The sequence below is a fragment of the Phycodurus eques genome, chromosome 7, assembly GCF_024500275.1.
Source record: "Phycodurus eques isolate BA_2022a chromosome 7, UOR_Pequ_1.1, whole genome shotgun sequence".
Taxonomy (NCBI): Eukaryota; Metazoa; Chordata; class Actinopteri; order Syngnathiformes; family Syngnathidae; genus Phycodurus; species Phycodurus eques.
In genome coordinates this window covers 17,454,701-17,481,444 of record NC_084531.1, presented here as the reverse complement: position 1 = coordinate 17,481,444, position 26,744 = coordinate 17,454,701, and the positions used below count along the sequence as shown (strand labels likewise).

Genomic DNA, 26,744 nt, shown 5'->3' with positions numbered 1-26,744 from the left:
ATTGGCAAGAGGAGTGATTGCATTAACAGCTCCCAGCTGTCCATATTTAGTCCCATCATCATTTGTGCGTGTGTAATAAGCGCTGACATTAGCGCGGGTCACATCGGGGTACGGTTGCGGGTCGGCGTCGTAACTTTAAGGGGAAATCTAGCTGCAATTAACGCCTCTCATTGTCGGAAAGCCTGAAAAGTGCAGCCGGCTCGTCTCAGTCAGCGCAGCCTATTAAATCTCCGTCTATTTGTCGCTTCCCTTGAAGCCTTTATGGCTTCCTAACCTCGCCAATTATTCCTTCATCTTAATTTTTTCCAATTGTCCTCAGCCTGTGTGCTCCATTTATTCACTCAATTTGCCCTTTTCGCACCTCACCTCGATTCCCATTGTCTCCTTCTCTGACGTCTGTCTGCACACATTTGTCTCTGCACTAATCTAAACACTTTTACTCAAAGCAGAACAGAAAGAGATGGAAACTCTCACAGTAAAGCGGGATAATCTTTTTTCGTTTTTGAAGGCGTTGTAGTGGGTTTCAAATTTAGGGTTTATAGTCTGGGTTAGAGGTTGAAGTTAGGGTTTACGTTGAGAGTTTGAAGACAAGATTAGGGGTTCTAGTTCTCGCTCTAGGAGCTAGGCTTACATGGAAAAAGATGACCTGCTGTGGCGACCCCTAAAGGGGAAAAGCCGAGAGGAACGGAAGAAGAAGTAAGGCTTAGAGTTTACAGTTCGGGTTTCAAATGAAGATTTCAAGGTAGGGATACAGCGAAGGTTTGTGGTTCAGATTAGAGTGTCAAATTAAGAATTCAAATGTGTTTTACGTGAGTCAGGCTCGACGGTGTATCAAATTAGGGTTTCAACGTAAGATTTAAAACCTGGGTTAGGGTTTCAAGTTAGGGTTTCAAATTTGGTACATGGCCTGAGTTAGGATTTCAAATTGTGGTTTCAAATCAGGATTAGGTTTCAAAATGACAGTTAGGGCTTCAAATTAAGGTTACAAGTAAAAATTTCAAACCTGGGTTGGTGTTTCAAGTTATTTATCTTTCAGATGAAGAACAGCGCTCACTTGCTGGCTTTCCTCACGTCGCAATCCTCCTGCGGCGCCCCAACCATCTGCTCGGCTCCACATGATTAATGTGACACCGCGTTGTCGGCGCGAGAGACCTGAGGGGAAACGAGAGCAAACGGGAAAGGTGCACGCAAGAAACATCACGTTTTAGCAGACCGTTCTGAACGTGTTTGCCATTTGTGCCGAGAGGGCTCCAAACGGGGGGTTCAATAATTCACACCTCTTCAGTCCTTCCAGCTCTGATCCCGCAGTTTAGCCCCAAACCATCCAGTTTGTCTCCTTGACTGGCTAAAAAAAGGAGACAAATTTGGGACATTTTCCCATCACTGTGCCTGTTTTGCTGTTGTGTTGTTTTTAGCATTAACATTCATTAACATTCTCTATAGGCCAGCGGCACTCTCTACAGGTGTTGGAGCAAGTTAGCAAATGTTATTATCAAGAATGGAGGAGTACTTGTACACTTCCAACTGTCAATTTGACTGAAATGCAAGGCACTGGACTGATCTGTGTATTTTCATTTTGAAAGAGATTATGGATTACTATCATTCATGCTTACAAATCCTTACAACAGTCCCATGTTTATCTGTTTTATGGATGCTTCCAAAGCATTTGACAGTGTTAAATATGATTAAATATTCCAAAAGTGAATAGATCATTGGGTCTGTCCAGTAATGGTAAGACCTATTGTATATTGGTATAGATTCCAGAGTTTACGAATCAAGTGTTGTTCAACTGTATCCTCACTGTTCACGGTGTCCAGTGGAGTAAGACAAGGAGGCATATTGTCACTACTGTTTAATGCTGACTAATTGAGAGACCAACTTTGAATTTGAATACTGGATGCAAAGTTGGAGGCACCGTAATAAATCATTTGCCGTATGTTGACAATCTATTTGTCTTCTCATCAAAGTTCTGGAGGTCCTTGTTGAATGATGTGTTATATATGGTCATGAATATGAGATTCAGGATAATATGCAGGGGACTCTATGTACAGGTACATCCATCCATCCATCCATCCATCCATCCATCCATTTTCTGTACCGCTTAACCTCACAAGGGTCGTGGGCGTGCTGGAGCCTATCCCAGCTATCTTCGGGCGAGAGGCGGGGTACACCCTGAACTGGTCGCCAGCCAATCGCAGGACACATACAAACAAAGAAACATTCACACTCACATTCACACCTACGGGCAATTTAGAGTCATCAATCAACCTCCCATGCATGTTTTTGGGATGTGGGAGGAAACCGGAGTGCCTGGAGAAAACCCACGCAGCCACGGGGAGAACATGCAAACTCCACACAGGTGGGGCCGGGATTTGAACCCCGCTCCCCAGAACTGTGAGGCAGATGTGCTAACCAGTTCCCAGCGTGCCGCATGTACAGGTACAGCTCAATAAAATAGAATAGTGTCATAAGCTTAATTTAGTGAAAAAAGTTCAATTATAAATATTACAGAGAGGCAGGACACACCTGATTTTTTTAAAAAAAGAAATATATATATATATATATGTATAAATTTGATGACTATACAGTAGTTTGTAGGAACCAAAAACCCCAAATTCTAATCTCTGGAAACTAGAATATTATGTAACAAACAAACAAGAAACAATGACAATTATTTTGAATGTAGAATTTAGGGAGGGATTTGCCCTCTGAAAAGTATTTTCCCAAGTGTTTGATGAATCTCTATAATGTAGGAGTACAGAAACAAATAAACCTTTCTACCATTTTCTAATTTATGGAGTTGTACCTGTGTGATCTGTGATACAGGCCTTGAATTTCGTTGGTATCAGATTGATACCAAATCTTGCAGTATCAAATCAAAAATGTTGCAGCCACCTTTATTGTATTGGTATCTGTATTGGCGATACAGGGCCTGTATTCACTTGGTATTGGATAGATACTAAATATTGCAATATCGGATCACTTGATTCATCTGCCTTCATGATCAAAAATCGAAACTCGCCGTGTTTGCTTGGTTTACGGATCGATACCACATTTTACAGCATTGGATCAATTTAAAAATACACCCAACTTAATTATTGAAACGTAACCGGTATCCATATCTGTATAGGCAATATTGGCTCTGTACTGACCTATTATTTGATATCGATACCAAATATTGCAGTAAAGGATCAATTTAATCACACACAAGCCTTGCTTATTAAAACGTCTCAGTATCGGTGATACTGTCTCCCTATTGACCTATTATTGGATATCAATACCAAGTGTTGCTGTATTGGATCAATTTGATCATGCGCCATCCTTCATTATCAAAAAGTATCCATATTAGTATGGGTATCTTTATCGGCAGTAGTGGCCTTTTATTGTATCTGTAGCCAAATCGTGCTGTATCGCACACCACAGTGATTTGGGAATAAATGCTGAAATCCATTTATCACGCTAATGTGGACAGATGGCTGCGTTATTAGCAGCAGCCATTAAACTCTGCTTATTACTCCAAGCATGTAAAGACCTCTCGTCTTGAAATAGTCCTTGTGTGAGACCCGACAATGTTTTGCCTCCCGGGAATGCGGGTCTTTCCCCCTTCCCCCCTCCCTCCCTCCTTCCTTCCCTCTCCTTTTTGTACAAGAAAGGAAACCTCCCTCCATCGATTTTCTGTTGCTCTGTGACCAAAAATAGTGTCACCGAGTAGCAATCTCCCTTGTGTGTGCCACGCTGGGAATGCAGAAAAGAATAAAACCGAATAAACTAGCAATAAGCGAGGAAAAGGAAGGAGATCTTCCAGAGCTTGGCCAGTTTCTTATAGGGAAAGAAAATACAGTCAAAAAAATACAGTACGCATATCAGTTGACCACTTGCAGGTGCAATGAAAAGAAAGCAAGATTAGTGCATTCGTGAAATATCGACCACATCGAACCCTCGACTTCTTTTTTTATTTCCCCTTACAGAGGTCCTCTACCAGCTGGGCGATCCACGCTGTGCCCCCCAAAGCAGCATTGAAGGACTGGAGGACGGAGAGGTAGGATGCTTACAACTCTTATACGAAACACGGAACCCCACCAAACAATAACCTTGGTTAACGAGGCACATGCTGATGCACCGAGACATTATCTGATCTCATGGAGCGATTGCGTCCCGTCTTTTGTAGAACACTAAATGTCGGACGCACGTGCTGCTGCTTGTGGTACACGGGGGCAACATCTTGGACACTGCGGGGGGCGACCCTTGCGCCAAGGCGGGCGACGTGGCCACCCTGGCCTCCGTGCTGGACAAGGTGACGCGCGCGCACTTCCAGGCTGCCGCCGAGCACGTGATGATCAAGCTGGTGCCGTGCCCGGCTGTGTGCGCCGACGCCTTCTCGCTGGTGTCCAAGTGAGTGTCTTATTATTCTGACTAGCATTTGTCACTCCACATGAATGCACCTTTTTTTTTTTTTTTTTTTTTTTTTTTTTTTTTTAAATCACTTTAATCACTAAAATAATTCCCTGCTTCTATAATAGAGTGCAGTATTTTTTTTTAGCAGCACCCCTATTGTTATGTCTGCTTTTTTGTTTTTTAACTGGTGCCTTCTTTTCATCTTTGGCCATTTTTAAGCAAAGGATGTGAATTAATGCTCCCTGACAGAGGTCCAATATCTCTGTGGATCCAGTGCTAATTGATGTTTGATTTGCATTCATAGTTAATTGGTGGCATTCTTTTGGTAATGGATGTGGATGGCTGGTGTCATCTCGGCCCTCGTCATGAATTATACAGCGTTGTGTCCGATAAAACACTTTTTTGAAATGTATTAATTTGTTTCTAGCGTGCAGAGCTCCTTTGTCGAATATATGAGGAGAAATAAAGCCTTTCACGACTTTAGGTGTTTTGTTTTTTTAGGCGTTAATGATGTCGTTTTACATTTGGACCGCGTCGTTTGGTTTTAAGGCTCAGTGTGTTTTGGTTGAATGCTTGCAGAAAAAATGCGTTCGGCGGTGCAGAAGGAACAGAGGAGTCCTTTGGGTGCCGTACCACCGTGCCGGCTTGACGTACGTGTCATGGCCTTCAGTTGTCCACGCGTGAAACATTTAAAACATGGTCCGGTCGGCGTTGAGAAGTAATGAATTATTTTGACGTGATTCCCAGGACTGCTTTGCATGCAGCCAAATTTCATCACTCGTGTCTGTTTTATGATGTTGTTTCAAGCATTGTTTCAAGGCAGGGTTTCAAGTAAGTGTTTCAAGCCAACGTTAAGGTTTCGAAGTAGAGTTTCAAGCCTGTAACGGCGTTCCAAGCAAGGGTTTAAGTTTGGTACAACGGTTAGGGTTAAAAACCAGGGTTAGGGCTTCAAATTGGGGTTTCAAGATAGGATTAGGGTCTTAAATTAGAATTTTCAGGGCTGGATTAGGGTCCTAAATTAGGGTTTTAAAATAGGGGTTCATAACAAGGTGGAGGTTTCAAAGATGGGTTTGCTTTGAGATTAGGGTTTCAAGATCTGGTTACCATTCTGAAATAGAGTTTCAAGCAACAGTTCGAGTTTAAAAGTAGGATTTCAAGCCATGATTGGGGCTTCAAATTGGGGTTGCAAACCAGGGTTCAGGTTTCAAGGCCTGGTTTAGGGTTTCAAACAATGGTTTGGGTTTCAAAGTAGGGTTTTATGTCAAGATTAGACACAAGCATTAGGTTTTGAAAGTAGGGTTTCAACCCACGGTTAGGTTTTAAGACAACTCAACCTCACTCCATTTTATTTATAGAGCACTTCAGCCGAAGCAAAATGCTGTGCTAAAAATAAAGACAACAAAATGCAACATAAAACGCAAAATAATTGAACATAACATAAAGTTAAGAACAAAAAGACTAAAACGAGGTTAAGGTTTGAAAGTGTGACACTTTTCCAACCACCAAGTTACAGCTTGCGAACCCGTGGGTTTGCGTGTCTCTGAGAGCCACTGTTATAAACACGCTTAGCACTCATTGCAACGAATGACCTTACAGTGTTATAAAAGGAAACGTGTTAGCTGTAACGACAGTGTTTCTCAGGTGGACGCGTTACGTGACACAAACACAATTGCAAGAACAGGCGGGAAGCCGTCGCTGGCTAATTTCCACTCGTTGCGGCCGACAACTTGGCCGACAAAAAATAGCATGGAAGTGGCGCAGGCAAAAGGTCTCACACAAACACGTCGCTTTGGACGTGATTTCAAATGTGTTCTGTCGGGCATCCCGGTGGAGACTCTCCCGAGATTGTTCTGTTGTCGGGGACAGCCTGTCGCACTCCTGAGTGGCCCGCGCTTATTATCTTATTGGCCACGGGAGCTGGTAAAGCAACAACTGCTGCCCATGAAGAAACACACACACTAAGGGAAGGATGAGGGAGTATTTTACAATATGCATTGCAATAATCTTCAAATTAGGGTTACAACCCAAGATTAGGATGGGAAATTACTCTTTTAAACCTGGATTTGGGTTTCAAATTAGGTTTAGGGTGTTTAAATTGGGTTTGCAAAGGGTCAGGGTTTGAAGATATTGTTTGGATTTCAAGTTAGGTTCAGGTTTTCAAGATTGGGTTGGCGTTTCAAATTAGTTAAGATTTAAAAATTCCATGACAGGGAAGGGTGAGGTTTGAAGTCACGTCGAGTTCCGGTTTTGGGTTTCAAACGTTTCGAATTTGGGTTATGACCCCATTTAAGGGTTGCGAATTAATGTTATCCAGAATTAGGGTTTCAAATTAGGGTCTAAAATTGGGGCTTCAAATTCATGTTTCAAGTTTTTGGTTGGAAATTAAGAGTTGAATTGAAGGGTTTCAAACCTTGGTTTCAATATCAGAATAGGGTTAGGGTTTACAAATATTGTTTCAAATAAAGGGTAGAGTTTCAAATTAGGATTTTAAACCTGGTTTTGCGTTTCAAACTCGGGGTTTAAGCCTGGTTAGGGGTTTAAAATCAGTTTTAAGGGTTCAAACAAGGGCTGAGTTGTCAAATTTAGGTTTTAAGACAAAGTTAGGTCTTAAATTATGGTATCAAGGCAGAGTTTGGTTTTCCAAATTTGGGCCTAAAATTAGGGTTTTAAGTGAATGCTAGGGGTTTCAATTTAGGGTTTCAAATTAGGGTTAGGGTTCTAAAGCAGGATAATGATTTCAAAGTAAGGTTTAAAGCCAGGGTTAGGGTTTCAAAAAGGGTTGGGTTTTGATATTTGGGTTTCAAGACAGAATTGTTTTTTTAAACCAGGGTTTCAAATGATGGTTTTAATCCATCATTAGGGTTTCAAAGTAGGGTTAGGTTTTCAAATCAGGATTAGGATTTTAAAGTACTGTTTAATGCCCGGGTTAGGATTTTAAATTAGCGGTTCAAACAAGGGTTGGGTTGTCAAATTAGGGTTACTAGCCAGTGTTAGGGTTTTAAATTAGGATTTGAAGACAGAGTTGGGTTTTTACATCGGGACTTCAAATTGGGGAGTCCGAGCAGGATTTGGATTTAAACGAGGTTAAATGAATTAAACCCAAATTAGGGTTTCAAATTCTCAGGCCAACATACTGTACCTGACGCTGGCGTATGAGCCACTTAGCGGGCAGGAAAAAGGATGCACAGTAGAAATTAGGGATGGGAACGATAAACCGATGCGACCGCATAGCCGTTTGTAAAGGCGAGAGATACAACTGTATTGGTAGTGACAAGTATATCGAGACAAAATCTGCCACGAATCCTTCGGTACATCGGTTGTTGGGCTGTGGACCGGATATCGCAAGACGAGGAATCGGTTGCCTGAAGCGCGAGAGGTCTTGCGCTGTGCTCCGCAGGTAACATTATGTTTACAACCAAACACAGCAGTGGCGGATACTAGTGATACTACTTGTTTAACATTTCTCCGAAGCGTCACTTTTTCAACATCAAATAGCTTTTCAGTAGTTAAGCTACTTTCGTGGTCGCAGCGATAGCAAAGTCACGTTCCCCCAGGCGTTGGAAACATTGAATGCAACGTCACGTTACGCATCTTATCTCAAGTCCGCCGTCGACACCGGGGCCGGCGGCAAAATGTGCACTACAGATTTTAAACGTGCAGACAATATGGCAACGGTAGGTACATCTCGGCAATTCCTTTGGCCTGTAACTCAGCAAACTAATGCTCCTTCTCGAGTCCTCGCGGTCCACTTACACGTTCGTGTTGGTACCGTGCGACCCTAAAAAGAATCTTCCGAGAGGGCTATCCTGAAGCTGACACAACAATCGCCAGTTGAGCTAAGCTAGTCGCCACGACTTAAAAGTTCAAAGAGTCAGTCAGTGCTCAGCAAGCAGCGAAAAAAAAAGAGAGACCCCGCATGGCTCTTTAAATGCTGTTTGTGTAGAGTTTATGGAGAGAAAATGTTCAAAAGTAATTGTTGTGGTCTATTTAAATCAGTAATTTGATATTAAAAAAATAAAAAGCCATATTATTTTAGTGCCATAAAGCAACAATGCTCAGGGTTATGTGGTCTTTTACATGTTTGAAAATAAGGTTGGACAAATTTGATTCATTTTGTAGAATTGGGTTAAGTCAAGGTTGTTTATGATTAGCACATGTGCAAATGTTAATTGTCACTTTTTCTTTTCAACAATATCGAATGTAGAATCGTATTGAATCGTTCCACCTGTAACGATATCGTTTTTGAGTGGAATCACTACCTGTATATCTAGATATGTATCGTATCGGCCTCATGCCATAGATTCCCAACCCTAGTAGAAATTGGTGCACGGCCAATTAACGGCAAAAGGTTCCCATATTGATTTCCTTTCACGCCCACCAGACGCCACCTCTGCGCCACCTTGATGTGAAAGAAACACTTGGCCTTTTAAAAAGCTGAGCGGGAGCATGGAGAGAAGCCCTGCAGGATGGATTAAAAGTGAAGAGGAGGAAGAGAAGGCTCGGACTTTCCTTATTCTGGCAGGTAGCGAGTAACGACTGCAACTATTTAAGGTTTCACGCCGTTAATGAAGAGTCGCCGAGGAGCACATTACCTTGTATTTCTGCATCTTGAGTCCAATTAAGCCAGAAGCTGACAGTCAAAACAGTTTTCCCCCCATGTGTGAGACATTTGATCTTTTAACAGCAGTGAGGGTGTCCTGGTTTATTGGTAGTGTTATCTTCCGCTGTTAATAGAGCCCCTTCATCAGGACTCCTTCGGGCCAGTGAGAGCATCGCCAAAGATGAGAATTAAGAGTATAGAATAGAAAATAAGATTGCGATCAAGAAGTGAGAGTTCATCATTGTGCTCCTTGTGTGCTCGCCTTGCCCATCAGGGAGCACTATAAGACACATGACGAAGAGTTTCACAAATAAATGATTCAGTAAGTTGTTGTAATATTAGTCCTTTTTCACAGAAGATAAAGAATATATGCCTGTGCGTATTATTATGTTGTCTGTCTACATGTGTTGCTGCACCGACTGTTACAACTTCTCGATGCTAGTTACGTTAGTCCATCCATGGTATTTTGCATTGTAAGAAATAAATATTAAATATTAAGGATTAAGCTAGCAGACATTCGTAAGTAATGTGCTTTGGTTAAATACCACAACATGTAATTCTCTGTCGTTCCTGTTTTATGTTTGATCTTCAACTGGGAGCGACAACAAACAGTTTGAAGAAAGGCACTGTGCATTGAATTGTTCACAATCTCCTGCCTGCTGTAAAGGTAGCTGCCACCATTTACCGGAGTACAGATTTTTGCTTGCGACTCAAAGCGAATAATCGTCCAAGCGACGGCTAGTTTCTCCAAAAATTCGTAAGTCGGGTCACTTGTGAGTCGAGGTATGTACGTCTGTCGGTATGGTGAAATACTTTCCAAAAAAAGACAGATGATAGAAAAATGTATGTTTGCGCCAGCAGGGCCATGGTAGGGGAAAAAAAAAAGCCATTGCGTCATGAGCAGTCAGCTGTACATGCAAGGTAAACAGCGTGCCGATTTGGTTTAAAATATAATTGGTTTTAATACATTTCTAATGCTCAGTGCTTAATCACCACAAATAGTATTGTTGTAATAAACGTATGCAAGTCCTTCACTGTGTCCTGTACATGCCGCACTGCAGCTGGTTTCAGCCTTGGTCGTATGCCTGTGCATCCAATCATTTCTGTTAAATGTTTCCGAAAACACGCCAGTTGGAAAGTTACTTATACTTACTCAGCATCACCCACAGATGCGCAGCTTCCCCCACCTCCCGGCCGATTGACTGTTGAGGATCCATTCGTCTTGTATTGCATTGCTACTTTACTGCTAGGAAAGGTAAAGAAGCTTACGGTGGCCTGGAAGTGCAAAACAGTCTAACAAACTGTGAAACACTTTTACATTTCAAAAAACAAATTAACAAAAGCCAAAACACTTTTACATAAGACGAAACAAATTAAAATTGAAACATCCCGGAAAGGGAACGTCCGACATTACTAGGAATCCAGCGCATTTTCCTGGAAGGACGCGCCCTGCTCCAATATTAATGGCTCCAGGACATGTGCCACTGCACTATGATTGGCTGCTATATCCCGGTAGAACACGCTCTACTGCTTCCAGATGGGAAAAGAAGTATGTGACTTAAGTGTGGCGGCGTTAATTTAAATGCCATTAACGCTAAAGCCTGCCGAACACTGCGCAACGTGGTCGAACCCGACTGGACCGAACCATCGCATAAAAGAGTAATAAGATAAGATAAGATAAGATAACAAGAGTTGCCGAGCTATTGATCACGTGGAAGCCCAGAACAGCGAGCCTGTATAGGCATTTGATGCTGTATATACAATATATTGTACTTGATCACATTTCTTAAACCATAAACAGATAGATTAAGAGTTAAGGAAGAAGCAAGTTGTTAAAGAGAGAGGAAGCTGGCGAGAAGCAAAGGGAAAGTGTAGCTATTAGTAAGGAAGTCATTCATTTGAACATACATTAGGGTCACAAACTTCACTTTTTCGTGCACTGGCACATTATACATTATGAATATAGGTTAGTATCGATCGAAAACAACATTTGATGCTTTGCATGCTATTTATATGGCTTGAGCCGAGGCAATGCGGCAGGACGGCTAGCAAACGCGTACATGTACTTTCACCGTCGGGGAACGCTTCTGTGCATTTTGATTAAATAGAACCTGGGACGTTAAAACGCCGTGCAACGGAGATTATAATTTTGAATCGGGTCAAAACCAGCGGCTGACCGATCGGCCGCTCAAGGAAACGGTCCCAAACGCGCACACCGGTTCGGCAGCGGTGCTCAGTGTGCGCCAGCCTTAACCACCATAATCCTAACCTTAACTCATCCTGAACTGCCTTAACCTTGTTTTGGCAAATCTTTTTCTGACAGAATAAGGAAGGAAGCAATCTTGTCTTTGTGGGTTTTTATTACAAGGAAAAAAGAAAAGTCTTTGCAAAGAGAGCAAAAGTCTTACCCCTTACTGAAGTCCAAGAAAACAATCACCTCTGTTATACAGAAGTGAGAGAGACAGAGAAGTAAAGGAAAGCAAAACAATTATCTTTGTCCAGCTGCACTCAACTTATCTTTATTGAAAAACAGCTAGTAGTCACAACATAGCTGGGAACAACTAGGACGCACAGCATGGCCGGAAAACAGCTAGTAGTCACAACATGGAACAATTAAGCATGTGAAGGTTGTATAAACTAATAGAAGTAACATTTGGTATATATGAAACATAAGTTTTCCAACTCAGCTCCCCCCTTTTGATTATATCACACAATCTACTTACTATTAATGACCGAAAAAAGGAAAATTACTTAACATTATTACATCCTAAGTACCTAAAAGTAAACACGAAGTAATCAAAACAAATATTGCTCAACACGAAGTGATCAAAAAACATTAAAAGTTAATCAAAATGATATAACAGTATAATATATATGAACAAAACAACCCTACAGTCATCCAAAAATTCACACCTCAGGTTGAAGAAATTCCTTCATAAGCAGGTTGTAAGTCAGTCATGCAACAAAGTTCGACTGAGGAACCCTAGTCCTAAACCTAACCATAATAAACTTCTTAGTTTTTTTTTTATTATTATATTTGGGATGGACATCTCGTTACATCTGCGTAGCCTACCCTTCCCGTGATGCGGGAGCCAATCATGTTGAAGCTGGTGGCGGGTCTTGCCGAGAAAGGGCGTGAGATTTCTTAGAATGTCTGAAATGGGACGTTCCCTTTCTGGGTTGTCTCAATTGCAATTTGTTTCGTCTTTTGTAAAAGTGTTTCTGCTTTCATTAATGTGTTTTCTGAAATGTGAAAGTGTTTCAGGTTTTTGCTAATGTGTTTTCCGAAATGTAAAAATATTTCGCTTTTTATTCATTTGTTTTCTGAAGTGGAAAAGTGTTTCTGCTTTTGTTTATTTGTTCTCTGAAATGTAAAAATGTTTTGCCTTTTGTTCATTTGTTTTCTGAAATGTAAATGTGTTTCACAATTTGTGATATTGTTTTGTACTTCCAGGCCACCGTACAAGCTCTTATCACTGCTCACAGCATTATTATAACCAGCTGCCACACAATAAAACATTGTAAACAGCAAACTAAGCAGCAGTAAATTGAGCAACAACGTGTGTGTGTGTGTGTGTGTGTGCGCGCTAACACGGCATGAACAGATGGTGTGCCAATTGTTACGTCACAGCCGAAAATAGCCGAAGAAGGGGACACACTACATTCAAAACACAGACGACACATTATGAGTTATAGTTATTGGTTAAACTGCTGTATGATCCCTAAATAATCACCTAAAAATTGCAGCTATTGGTTTGTTAAAGGGGTTCTGGAGGTATTAGTAAAAACAAAACAAAACAAAAAAGTTAATCTTTGCACTCCGACCTGGTTTAGTGTTTTAAAGCAGAGTTTCTAAATAGGCAGGGTTGATGCTTGAAGTTTGGGTTAGGGTTTCTAATTAGGATTTCAAGATAGGATCTGAGTTCAAAGGATGGTTCTCTTCAGGGCTTGGGTTCAAAAATAAGGTTGAGAGGCATGTTTAGGTTTTCAAATTTAGGTTTCCCAAAAGACTTTCCTTGTGGATATTCTTGCCGTCTGCTTCACACCTTCGTCTTTCGTTATTGTTGTTGAGCACACAGACTGGAGTCACTTCTTGTGTATTCTCATTAAACCAATTCTTGCGATTCACTATTGAGGTTGCAACCCTAAGTAAGTCCCCAAAGAAGGCCCAGGTACCGAATACATACAAGTCTACTTTACATATTCACTTCCAATGATATACACGTTGCCTTTAACACAGCACTTCCTCTTAAGTATTCCAGTCTATCACTTGTACACTTGTAGCATTTGTCTACATTCACATCACATTTTCCAAAGTGTATGCCTGGGCTCTGCTTGGAAAAAAACAAAACAAAAAAGCAGCACAATCTCTCACAAAGCGGCCCCGAAGAGTGGCAGTCAAACGGCCTCTCCGGAGGCTTCGGATGCAAACTGCTTGCCAGACAGCCTGCGCATCACACAGTACACGCATGGTGAAACGTCCTGGGCCGCTTCACAGATGCGTGTCCTTCTTCACACATTCACTGCCATTGATGGCTTTAGAAGTCAAACATCCATGTTAACTGGGAAGGCTGGCAGGGAATGAGTTAAAAACTGCTCCACTGGGACGCCAGGCAAAATTCTAATACAATTGCTAGGCGAGTATTAACAAGTGGAAATTAGATTCGACGGAGAGCGACAACTATTCTTTTCGCCCACATTTATTCGTTGGCGTGCTGTTAATAATTTTTGCAAGTGGATGTGCTCGTTCATAAAAAAAGAAAAGAGGTTGTATAGCCACACGCAGTTACACACTACATCCAAAAGAACACATAACATTATTGTAAATCCGATTGAGGAGACCGTGATCTCATTTAGAAAATCTAGAACCGTGTTTCCCAACCTTAAATTATCCATTTTCAGTGAATTGGTTTGAAAATTATTATCTACCGTTTGCCTGCAACGTACGGTTAGTGAAACGACTGTCCTGAATACCAATAGGGTCGCTCTCTCGTCGGGCAATTGGTGAGCGTCCGTGACCCTCGTCGGCACGGCGTGTCCCGCACCGTCTGCACTAATCTTCTCTTGTCGGACAGGCAGGCGAAAGGTGATACCTCAGTCCTCCTCATCTATTTAGAGAGAACTTTTCCAGTTGGATGTAGATGTTGGGGATGTTAGGGTTAGTGGGATTCATTCATCCGCCACACTGAAGTCACATGCTTCTTTTTCCTTCTGGAAGCAGTAGGGCGTGTGCATCAGCCAATCACATTTGCAGCAGCGCGTGTCCTGCAGCTAATCATATTGCAGCAGGGTGTGTCCTTCCTAGAACACGAGTGCGATACCTGATAACGCTCAGCGAACATGTCCACAGCGTTCACGAGCAGCAAGAAAGACTTGATTTTTCATGATTTTGAAAACTCTGTTTTGATACTTGATTTTGAATCACTCAAATTAGGTAGAGTTGTTAAAGTTGTAGTTTGTAATTTACTTTAAGGTATTTTATGTTCACTTTATAATTTGCGGCAACTTATTGACTTTTTACATGATCTGTGCTTTTTGGCATTCGACGAGAACAGCAAATTTGAATAATTCGGACTTCAAGGAGAGCATTTGCGCGCAAAAAGTGCGGGTCGGCCAACGGTGCAGTGGCCTCGGGCGTCCGGGGGCATAAAATACATCTCTTTGCCCCAGGAAGCACAAAGTTTTGCGCGCCACTGAAGAAGAGTGAGTGTGATCCAGATGGCAGAATATTGTGAATGATACTTTTTGAGTTCTTCCATCCATCCATTTTCAACACCGCTTATCCTGGTTAGGGTCGCGGGGCGCTGGAGCCTATCCCAGCTGACTTCGGGCGAAAGGCAGGCTACACCCTGAACTGGTCGGCAGTCAGTCGCAGGGCACATATAGACACGGACAACCATTCGCACTCACATTCATACCGTCACTGAGTGGGACCTGAACCCACGCTGCCTGCACCAAAGTCAGACGAGTGTACCACTACACCATCGGTGACCTTTTTGAGTTCTTACTTAATTTAACTTATGTAGTTAGATTTGTGTTATTGACGTGCCTGTCCCCATATGTATGCACTTTTTAATAACACGATCCCTATAATTTATGGCAAATTATTCAGCGGACGTCCAAGTTACAACTCCCAGACCCTCAGTTTTGAGAACCACTGATTGCTTGAACGTGGTCGTCTCTCGTTCGCTGATGCGTTGCAGCCTTGGCCAGGCTTCGCTGCCACTTCCTGTAATTCCAGCGACAGATGGATGGCGTTGACACTCAGTCGGTGCAAGGGAAGCGTGTCGGGTGATGCCATCTTTTCCCCCGTGTTGTCAATCCAACGCACACACATCCATTAAAGTCAACTTAGCTCACATATGAAGGCGTTCACTGTTGCAAGGAGGTTTTATTCTTTGTGACACAACAAAGCTTTACTTTTGAATTAGCACCACAGAGACAGATCTCGATAGAGAGAGATTCAAATAGGAACATTTGGATCACATTAATAACATTTTTGACCAGGATATTTTCATGCTATATATACACACATATACATATACATATACATATACATATACATATACATATACATATACATACACACACACACACACACACACACACACACACACACTGACTTATAATAGAATAATATTCCCATTCATTCATTCATTCATTATCCGTACCGCTTATCTTCACTAGGGTCTCGTGCTGGAGCCTATCCCAGCTATCTTCGGGCGAGAGGCGGGGTACACCCTGGCGGGGTACACCCTGAACTGGTCACCAGCCAATCGACATAGAAACAAACAACCATTTGCAGTCACACTCAGGCACGGGGAGAACATGCAAACTCCACCCAGGCGGGGCCGGAAATTGAACCCCGGTCCTCAGAGCTGTCAGGCAGATATGCTAAACAGTCGTCCACGTGCCGCCGAACATGACTATTCATTTGGTCAAATAAAAATAACTTTACTAAATTAAATATGTTTAATATTCCCATGCTCTCTTATTATTGTTTAAATAAAATATTGGCATTATTATTTAATTAATTAGTACTTGACTAAGGGTAATTATAAGACTAATACAAAATTTAAGGATAACACAAATTTTGATCAAATAAAAATATTAAATTTGATTAATAACTAATAGTCTTATTATTTTCAAAATGTAAACATTCTTTCAAAATACATTAAATTCCATTCATAATTTAATAAGGATAATGTTAACTACAATAATTCGGTCAAAGTTGCGGGAAAAAAATCCCCACTAAATTACATTAATAATTGAGTAAGGATCATTCAAAATGTCCAAGTTTAGTTAAAAGTTTAAAAAATTACATAAGATAAATAATATTCTCACGCTATATCATGATAACTCAAATTGATAAAAAAAAATCAAGTGTCACAAAAATAACTTTAAATAAAATTAATACAAACATATAATTAAACAAACAAAATTATTACTTTCCTGTGTACTCTATAGAAATGTAAGATCTTGAAGCTGGTTTGTGCCTCCCTTCTTGCTCCGCCAGTCTGAATCCGTACAGCTACGACGAGAGCTGCGTGTCGAGCAGCGTGGACCACCTGCCGCTGGCCGCCCTGCCGCTGCTCGCTATTGTCTCGCCGCGCTACCAGGACGCCATCGCCACTGTCATCGCCCGCGCCAATAAAGTCTACCGCCACTTCCTGCAGTCCGATGACGGGCAGGGCTTCTCGGGACAGGTGCGTGGAGTCCTTCTGGACATATGTTTTTGCTTTTTCCGCCTTTTTGTTGCAAATACACATGGCCCTGAAGTGCAAAACAATAGCAAATAACTAAACACAAATTCAAATTAAAAAACAACAGCAAATAAGTAAACACAATGGCAAATTTAAAAACACAGCAACAAATATCTAATCACAATAGCAAATGACTAAACACAACAGCAAATCAAAAAAACAACAGTAAATAATGAAACACAATGGTATTGGAGCTTGATTGTTGCGTCAGTTGAGTGGTTTTACTAACTTTTACGCTTCAATTTCACCCAACCCTGTCTCCAAATTGTTTTGTAAGGGCGCTTGTTTTTTTTAAAGAGTCATCCAAAGTTTGTTTCACGGTAGTTGTTCATGAAAAGCCTCTTGCAGGTTTGATGAGTGCAGGGTCAATACAGTCTTGATTAGCCAATCAGCCAAAACACAGAATCGAGAGCTGCAGGTTAAAAGGAGCTAAGATAATTTCAATAAATGTATAATTATAACCTCACCATTGGCCATTACTCTTGATGAGTTTAACACTTGGTCTCAGTGTTTCATACTGTATTTTATGACTGCAAAGTGTTTACCCGCAATGATTGGGTTTTGATGAAGAGAGTTGATAATTATTTTTGTCTTAGCAAATTGTATTAACTATAAAGAACTTGTCCCCCTTATTAATCAGAGGAGCTCATTTCAAACTGAGTTGGAACCTTGACTTAATGTTTAAAGTCTCTGTTCAAAGTCAATGATACTGTACAGTTCGTTTTTATTGAAATAGTACAGTGGTGCCTTGAGATACGAATATACAGTATAGGACTACATTCTTGTGGGTGCTGTTATATTGTCTGCATGTGTAACCTGCTTCACCGTTTGTGTTCAGATATCAGTTGCTTAAAGGATAACAACACCACCACATAGATGCTAATTGTCAGAGGTGGGACCAAGTCATTGCTTTGCAAGTCACAAGTCTCAAGTCTTTACCCCAAGTCCCTAGTCAAGTCCCAAGTCAAGACAGGCAAGTCCCGAGTCAAGTCACAAGTCCTAAACTTTGAGTTTGAGGTGGATTTTTTTCGCCTGTGGTTCCGAGTCGGAGGTCACCCGGGAGAACTCCGACGTCCGTCGGGCATGGGATGAATGAAGACTTCGAGACACTTGGCGTTTGGGCTAATTCGCTTTATTGAACAAGCCTTAGTGTCATTACAGCTGCTTACATTGCCAGAACAACGAAAAAGCCCCCGAAAACCCCAGGATCTCAGTTTATCAAGGTTTAATTCTCTGGGCGTGGAATTAGCCCCTCCCTGGGTGCACCCGGAAGATGGCCGTTCCTCATGACCATATTTGGAATCGCACCCGCCTGCTGGTGCTTCACCTTCTATCTACGCCCACACCCGGTTCCCTCATCTTGTAAGATGCAAAACCATCCTCTTCGCAGACCGGGACGCCTGTTGTGAACCCAAGACATGTTACTATCTGGGCGGAGAATGACAACCCTAATAAACATACAAATGGTTGAAGGAAGTCCTTTGATGTAGAACTTCAAATAAATAAATAATATTCTGCGCTTGGCTGTCGACCAGTTCAGGGTGTACCCCGCCTATCGCCCGAAGATAGCTGAGATAGGCTCCAGCACGCCCGCGACCCGAGTGAGGATAAGCGTAACGGAAGATGAATGAATATATATATATCCATCCATCCATTTTCTGAGCGGCTTCTCCTCACTCGGGTCGCGGGCGTGCTGGAGCCTATCCCAGCTGTCATCGGGCAGGAGGCGGGGTACACCCTGAACTGGTTGCCAGCCAATCACAGGGCACATACAAACAGACAACCATTCGCACTCCCAGTCACACCTACGGGCAATTTAGAGTCTATATATATATATATATATATATATATATATATATATATATATCATCAGCCATTATCTATCCACTGGGGGATGAAGGCCTCTTCTTCACGTTTCCAACTACTACGACATTTTGCAATTTGTTGCCAGTCTATCCCGGTGTGTTTCATGATTTCATCGATCCATCTACTTTTAGGTCTTCGCCGTGGTCGCTTTGTGTCCAGTGGTATCCAATTGATAGTTTCTGTGGTCCACCTTTTGTCAGCTCTTCGGGCAACGTGGCCACCTCATTTCCATTTAAGGCTTTTTATTTTTTGAATGACATCGGTAACCCGCGTCTGCTGTCTTATCCGACACGCATTGGGCCAGTTTTACTTAAATTGTATTTTCTATTGTTTATTTTTAATTTTTTATTGCAGTTTTAGTCATGGTATTTTATTTTTAGTATATGTAATTTGTTAGTTTTAAGTCCATTTGTTTTTTTAATTTAAATTTTATCTAATGTTAATTGTTTCTTTTCAGTTTTTAATTTTCATTTAATCTTAACTGTTATTAGCTATAATTTCAAGTATTTTTGAATACGGAAATCAGTTTTAATCGTATCTTTATTTTCTTTAAATATAATTGTTATATTTCTATTCATTGTTATTATTTTTATCAAAACATTTTTTTAAATTGTATTTAGAGACTACATATATTTTTATGGAATACTTTTTCAACCTTTGAGCGTTAAGCTCATCATAGGCTTCAAAACCGGATTGTTACCTTTATTTTGAAGCAATGAAAGAACATAACTCCAGGGGTATGATCCTGTTAAAATCCTTCTTTTAAAAATGCGGTGGAAACTCATTGAGGCGTATGTATGCGTGTTGTATGCAGGTGTGCCTCGTGGGTGACTGCGTGGGCGGCGTGTTATGTTTTGATGCGTTGTGCTTCAGCAACCAGCAAAGACCTGGCAGCCCAAACAACAACAACACTAGCGGCAGCAGGAATAACAGCACTGAAAGTCTCAAGGTGAGTGTAAAGACGACTCAGATCGGCACAGCGCTAACAGTTGGATTGCATTCATATGGAAAGACAGCAACCTGAAAAACTCAAACCTACAAAAAACGCATCGGCAGATCAATAAGGATTCTATGTCATGTCCCATAGACAGATACTATTTCTAATATAAATTGAATAAAGGCTAACATTCGGGATGCTTATATATAGTCTAGCAAGATAGCATCCTGAGTGCAAAAAGTGCTAACATGGATTGATACAGATTTTGCATCATGCCCTATGGTCAAGTACTACTTCAAATGCGCTTGCAAAGAATGTAATATTTAATCATTTAATGAATAGTAGTAGGTTAATTGAAGACTCTAAATTGCCCGTAAGTGTGAATGTGAGTGTGAATGGTTGTTTCTTTCTATGTGCCCTGCGATTGGCTGGTGACCAGTTGATGATAGCTGGGATAGGCTCCAGCACTCCCGCGACCCGAGTGAGGATAAGCGGAACGGAAGATGAATGAATGAATGAATTAATAGTATAATTTAATACCCTGTCCTGCAGTTGGTTACTATTGCAAATGAGAACTGATAAGATTTAAACATACTGTACAAACAGCTAGTATGCTAACATATAGCAACATGGCAACCTGAGTCCAAAAAGCGCTGAGGTGGATCTATAAGATTATTAAATACCGTCCTGTGGTCAGGTACTATTTCTAATAAGAAGTGATACAATTCTAACAGGCTAACATTTTGTATGCTCACAAATGGCAAGAGAGCAACCTAATTACAAAACATGCTTAGGCAGATCGATAAGGATTTGATGTCATGTCCCGTGGTCAGGTGCTATTTCTTATGGTAATTTATAAAATGCTAACAAGGTAACATTTTGCATAACAAACAGAGAAATAGCAACCTGAATACAAAAAAATGTTAAAGCAGATCTCTAAGGATTTTAAATCATGTCCTTTGGTCAGCAACAAATACAAATGATGATTAATTGAATGCTAAACTGCTAACAGATATTATGCAAACAAAACAAAAACCGCTAAGGAAGATTGTGTAGCTTTAAGATCTTGCTCTGTAGTTGAGTACTAATACAAAACGAGAAATCACAAAATGCTAACATGCTAAAAGTGATTCCGTTCATGTTCCCCTCTCAGGAAATCTCGGGCCTGCTTGGAGAGTCCACTCCTGGTCTGAGCTCCAGCAAAAGGCTCAGTAAGAGCAACATCGACGTCTCGGCCCCCAACGAAGGCCGCTGCCAGGGGGCCCCGCCCCTCAGCCGCAAGCAGAGCGACTCGTACGACGGCGACACGTCGTCTACTGGCCAGCACGTCTTCTTCTCCAGGTGATCCTCAATGCACCACTGGATTGTTACTGGAATCCATGGGGTTAGGGTTAGTGTAATTTTGTAACCCTAACCCCTAGTCATAAATCTTATCCCCCCCACCGCTCCAACCTGGAACTCTTAACCCTAACCACATAACCTTCTAACCCCCATCCATGATGTTACGGTTTATACAGTACAACACTAAACCTGATTCTAATCCTAATCCCATAACCTCTAACCCCATGATCCCAACTCTTTAATCACAACCCTAACCCTTAAACGTTAACATAACCATTATGATTTAGTCCCAAACGCAAACCCTAACCCCTTAACCCAACACAACCCTCACCCTTAACCTCCGAACCCTTAACCCAAACGCCTAACTCCTTAACCTAACAGTAGCCCATAACCTTAACCCAAACTTAATCCCCTAAACCCACCATCTAATCCTTCATGCCCAACTATAACCCTAAACTGAAACCCCCAACCTTGAACCAAACCGTAACCCCTACCCAAAATGAACCTCACTAGTGGACCAGTGCACCAATTACTGTAGTTGTCGCAGGAGAACTCATGGCTGCTTCATCATGCCAGCACGCCGGCCCACAATGCCCTGAGCATCTGACAGTTCCTAGTTTAGAAGAACATTGCCCTGCTGGAGCACCCACGATACTCACCCGACCTGGCTCCCTGTGATTTTCTTTCCCTCTTTACTTATCTCAAGTGGGTCTTCAAGAGGTCCCGTTTTGAAGATGTGGAGGACATCGGGGTGGTCGTGACGACGGAGCTTGACTTTCAAGAGTGATTGAAGGCATGGCAAAGAAAGCTGGGAACGTGCGTTATACTCCAGGGGATTACTTCGAAGGGAAAAAGTGGTAGTTTGTTGTTTGATCTCGAAATATTATCTTTTATGAGACCAGTCCTGGAACTTTTTTGACACACTTTGTATCTTCCTCTCAGTATTGCAAACGTTTGCTCCGTCACTCTCCATCTCTCCGTGTGTGACAAGTGTGTTTGGTATTCACATTCCAACCACCGCGTTCCGTTCTCCTCCGAGTCTATCCGGACCGTCTGGCTTCTGCTTTTCATCAATATTTGCAGCCTGACTGGCTGTATCCCCACACTCCCATCACTCACCCACCCATCTGTCTGCGCTATAAATAGTCGGCTTGTGTCGTACACCCTCGGTCAAGAAACATAATGGCTGCAGATGTCATCCCATTAATTCACACAGAATGTCGCAGCGCTCACCTTTGGCTTGTGATTACGTCGAAAGGAGGGTAACCTCTGCTCTTTTTGTCCCAGTGGACACGACCGGTCGCACATTACTTATTCGTATGGGATGCTTCGCTCTGCTTCGCTCTGCCTTTTCCCAATCTTTTTTAAAGGTGGCATACTGTAGATGGAAAAGTGACTACAAGGAACCACTATCACTTTAAAGCAAAAATATTAAGCAGAGCGGCACTGTTGTAGGTTAGCGTTATCTATCTATCCATCCATCCATTTTCTGAGCCGCTTATCCTCACAAGGGTCACGGGAGTGCCGGAGCCTATCCCAGCTATTTTCGGGCAGGGGACGGGGTACACCCTGAACCGGTTGCCAGCCAATCGCAGGGTACACATAAACAGACAACCATTCGCACTCACATTCACAACTACGGGCAATTTAGAGTCGTCCATTAACCTAGCGTTATCTAGTTTCGGATAATAGGCACATACGTGAATGCCCATACAATGTGACATGGTTGCGGTCGCTAAAACAGCCACCTTTAGGTAGAAAAATAAGTAAATCACATGTTCAAGTCTCAATCAGAATCAGAATTTGACAGCTTAACTCAACTTTCTTTTCTAGAGCATTTTAAACAACAACCACAGATGTCACAAAGTGCTGTGTAGATCAAACACAAAACACAATGAATACAATCATCATCATCCTCAGCGTCATTTTAATAATAATCATAATAATACTTGGGCAAAAAGCAAGTCGAGTCCCCACTTGGGTTTAGCAAGCGATAAGTCAGGTCATACAATTTTGCTCAGTCACAACATACACAAACTCCAATTCGAATGAAGTGGTGATATTATGTAAAATGTAAATAAAAAACGATTACAACACTTCACTAATCCTTTTCAAGCTGTATTCAATTTATTACACTACAAAGCCAAGATATTTAATATTCAAACTGATGAATTGTATTGTTCTTTGCAAATATTCTCTCAAATTTGATGCCTGCAGCGCTTTCCAAAAACGCTGGGACAGAGGCAACGAAAGACTGGGAAAGTTGAGGAAAAACACTTGTTTGGAACATTCCACAGGCGAACAGGTTCATTAGAAACAAGTGAGTGGCATGATTGGGTATAAAAGGAGCATCTCTGAAAGGCTAAGTTGTTTCCAAGCAAGGATGTACACCCATTTTACATGAACACCGTCACACCAGTTGGTTTTGCATCCGCATCTGGAAAATGAAACAAATCCTGGTGCAGTATTGGCGTGAAGATGTTAGCAGACAGTTGGCTAATCTTTTATTCCTGCACAAGAGTCACTGTGGAAACAATGGCTTGCAAGAAACTGTCGACGCGGAAGCTGAGCACAGGTCCTCAAGCTGGGATGGGTTGTGTGTGTGTAGTGTGTGTGTGTGTGTGTGTGTGTGTGTGTGTGTGCGTGTGTGTGTGTGTTTAAACTGAGTCATGAAGGTGAGACGCTGACGACTGCCTCAGAATACTAAAACAAGTCACTGGCATGAGGAGTGAGCCCCAGATGGTCATCTTCATAACTCCCGTGTGATCATTAGTCACATTTTTACATGATGATGCATTTATTTACAATACAACTCATTTACATTCAGTCATTGAAGACCTTTAGCTTTTAATAATAAAAAAAAGCGGTTAGGGTTTCAAATTACAGTTTTTAATTAGGGGTTTCAAGCCTGGGTTAAAGATTCAAATTAGGATTATGGTATTAAATGAGGGTTTCAAAATAGGGTTAGGGTTTCAAATTTGAGTGCCAAGCTTGGGTTAAGGTTTCAAACAAGGTTTAGGGTTTCAAATTAGGGTTTCAAGCTTGGGTGCAGGTTTCAAACAAAGGGTCGGGTATCAATTTAGGATTTCAAGATTGGGTTAGGATTCAAAGAAGCAAGGATTAGGGTTTCAAGACCAAATAGAATTTAAGGTTTTAAATTATGGTTTCAAGCCTTCATTAAAGTTTCAAACAAAGCTTAAGGTTTCAAATTAGGTTTTCGGATTCAGGCCAGGGTTTGGGTTTCAAACAGGGTTCGGGTTTTAAATTAGGGTTCCAAACCCGGGTTAGGCTTTCAAGCTTGAGTTGGGGTTTAGAATTAGGGTTTCAAACAAGCGTAAAGGTTTGTAGGCTGGATTAGGGTATGAAATTATGGATTTAAAACAGTGTTAGGCTTTCAAATGAGGGTTTCAAGCCTGGGTTAGGGTATCAAATATGGGTTTCAAGACATGTTGAGTATCAAATTAAGCTTTGAAGCAGGGGTTAGGGTTTTAAAATAATGTTAGATGCTTGGTTGAGGGTTGTAACAAGGATTATGGTTTCAAAGGGAAAGTGGCCCGTTTTTCATGTAAAAATATGTAAACGTCAGCTGGGATAGACTTCATTTTACCCACGTGCCCTTGAGCTGTAGAAGTGCTACAAAGATGGATGTCATGATCTTCGCTGTTGTTTGCTTGTGTCCAGTCTGATGAAGGAGAGCGTGGAGGTGCGCGGCAGCAGTAACAGCAGCCCGAGTCTGCTGCTTAATCCTGGACGCTTGGACTTCGATGTGTCAGACTGCTTCCTGCTGGGCTGTCCTTTGGGTCTGGTGCTAGCCATGCGGCGCACCGTGCTGCCCGCTGTCCAGGGTGAGGGAGACCACCACACTCGTACTACATATCGCGTACATGCATGAATTAATGGTAATTGAATGAATACTGTATCTGCTTTTCAATTGTGTGTATATATGTTTGTGTCTGTTTTACTGGTCACGACATTGGAGCTGCATTAAAAGCTCTATATTTACAAAAAATATAAATTTTGAATCGAGGATTAGGATTTCAAATTTGGGTTTCAAGCCATGGTTCGGCTTTTTAGGTTACAAGCCTCAGTTAAGGTTTAATGGCAGGGTTACAGTTTCAAATTAGGGTTTCAGGACAGGGTTAGGGCATCAAACAAGGGATAGGGATTAAAATCAGGCTTCAAAGCCAGGTTTGGGGTCTCAAATTAAGGTTTCAAATGACTGTAGTATTTCAAGCCTCTGGGTTAGGGTTGCAAATTAGGGTTTAAAGCGTCTAGGTTCTCAAATTTGCATTTGAAGTCTGGGTTATCATTTCAAATCAGGGGTTCAATTGTGTGTTGGGTGTTAAACAAGGGATAGAGTTTTAAATTGGGGTTTAAAGCCAGGTTTTGTGTTTCAAATTTTGGTTTCAAGCTTGGGGTAGGGTTTCAAACAAGGTTTAGGGTTCTAAACAAAGTATAGGGTTTCAAACTAGACTTTTAAATTAGGCTTATGGTTTCACGTTAGGGTTTGTACCTTTGTTGGGGTTTCAAACAAAGATTAGCGTTTGAACGTAGGGTTTCAAGTTCGGGTTTTAATATTATACAAAGTATACACATACAGTATATTTACATTCTGCCTTTACAAAGGTGTAAATACTATCACTATGACTCATTCAATGTTTGTGCTTGTAGAAATGCACTGGGTCATGCTGAGAACTATCTCTAATATTACTATTGTAACAACAACAACAACAAAAGCTCAACATAATGTAGATTGTGTCTCTTGGTGTTCATGACTGTCTTAATGGCCGCTTCACCGTCTCTCAGTGCATCAGCTCCATCCGGCCTGCTCTCAGATCTTCAACCTTTTCTTCCCGTCGGACCCTTCGGCCTCCAGGCTGGAGCCTCTGCTGCAGCCTCTCTTCCACAAGCTGCCCCCCTTCGCTGTGCCACGCTATCAACGCCACCCACTGGGCGACGGACGCTCTTTGGTCATAGGTGAGCCAGGACCAGCCATATGCTGGATTAGTTTTAGTCATTGTGTTTATCTCTTGTTTGACATGTACCGTATATTGCACAACTGCATGTGTCTGAGTGTGCGGCGGACTTTAAAAAAAATACAAATTTGACACTGTAGCTAATTACTAGTTATTTTGTTTATTTCTATTTTGCAAAAGTGGAGTTTATGAATAACTGTCAAGTGGGGTAATTGCGTTCATCATGTGAATTGTGTGCGTACATTTGCCTGTGTGTCACTCTGTAGTATTTGTAGTTGTCGTGTTGATTTCTATTGTGCAAGGTGATGGTTATGATGAATAAGTGGAGTGAACACATTGATCATATGATGCACACATTGCACAATTACATGTATGATTGTGCAATGGACATTGTGTTTGACTTTGTGGATTATTTTTAGGTCTTCTTTCTATTATTATATTTCTATTTTTTTCGCAAGGGAGCAGTTATCATGAATAACTGGTGTGAGGAACCATTGCATTAAACATATGACACGTACACTTCATATACGCATGTGATCATGCTTGACCGGGTGTGCAGTGGCCTTTTTTTAATGTTTTTTTTTAAAACTCTGAATTATTAATAATCATTGTTTTTATTCCTATTGTGCTTAATGTGTAACTGGCAAGAGGGGTGGTTTCAAGCCTGGGCTAACAATAATTGCAAGGCATGTGTCTAAGATGGGCCAAACGCGCAATGGACTTTTTCTTTTTGATTGTGTGGATTAGTTCTCGCCTTTATGGTTATTTCTTTGGTGCATCGTGGTGTGTATTGTGAATAGCTGGCAAGAGGAGCAGTCACATTAATCATAGGACACGTACAATGTGACACACGTGCCCAAACGGCA

At 41.5% G+C, this 26,744-nt stretch overlaps 1 protein-coding gene across 2 annotated transcripts in view; it reads left to right on the top strand.

Moving 5' to 3' along the window:
* pitpnm3 (PITPNM family member 3) overlaps positions 1-26,744 on the top strand; it is an 84,823-nt gene that overhangs the window by 27,122 nt on the left and 30,957 nt on the right. For both annotated transcript variants that reach the window (XM_061682413.1, XM_061682412.1), the window contains exons 4-10: positions 3,969-4,039; positions 4,169-4,392; positions 16,512-16,701; positions 19,439-19,573; positions 20,715-20,902; positions 24,584-24,747; positions 25,709-25,879. In XM_061682413.1, coding sequence (XP_061538397.1) covers positions 3,969-4,039; positions 4,169-4,392; positions 16,512-16,701; positions 19,439-19,573; positions 20,715-20,902; positions 24,584-24,747; positions 25,709-25,879 — 1,143 coding nt within the window. The remainder of the gene's footprint in view (positions 1-3,968; positions 4,040-4,168; positions 4,393-16,511; positions 16,702-19,438; positions 19,574-20,714; positions 20,903-24,583; positions 24,748-25,708; positions 25,880-26,744) is intronic.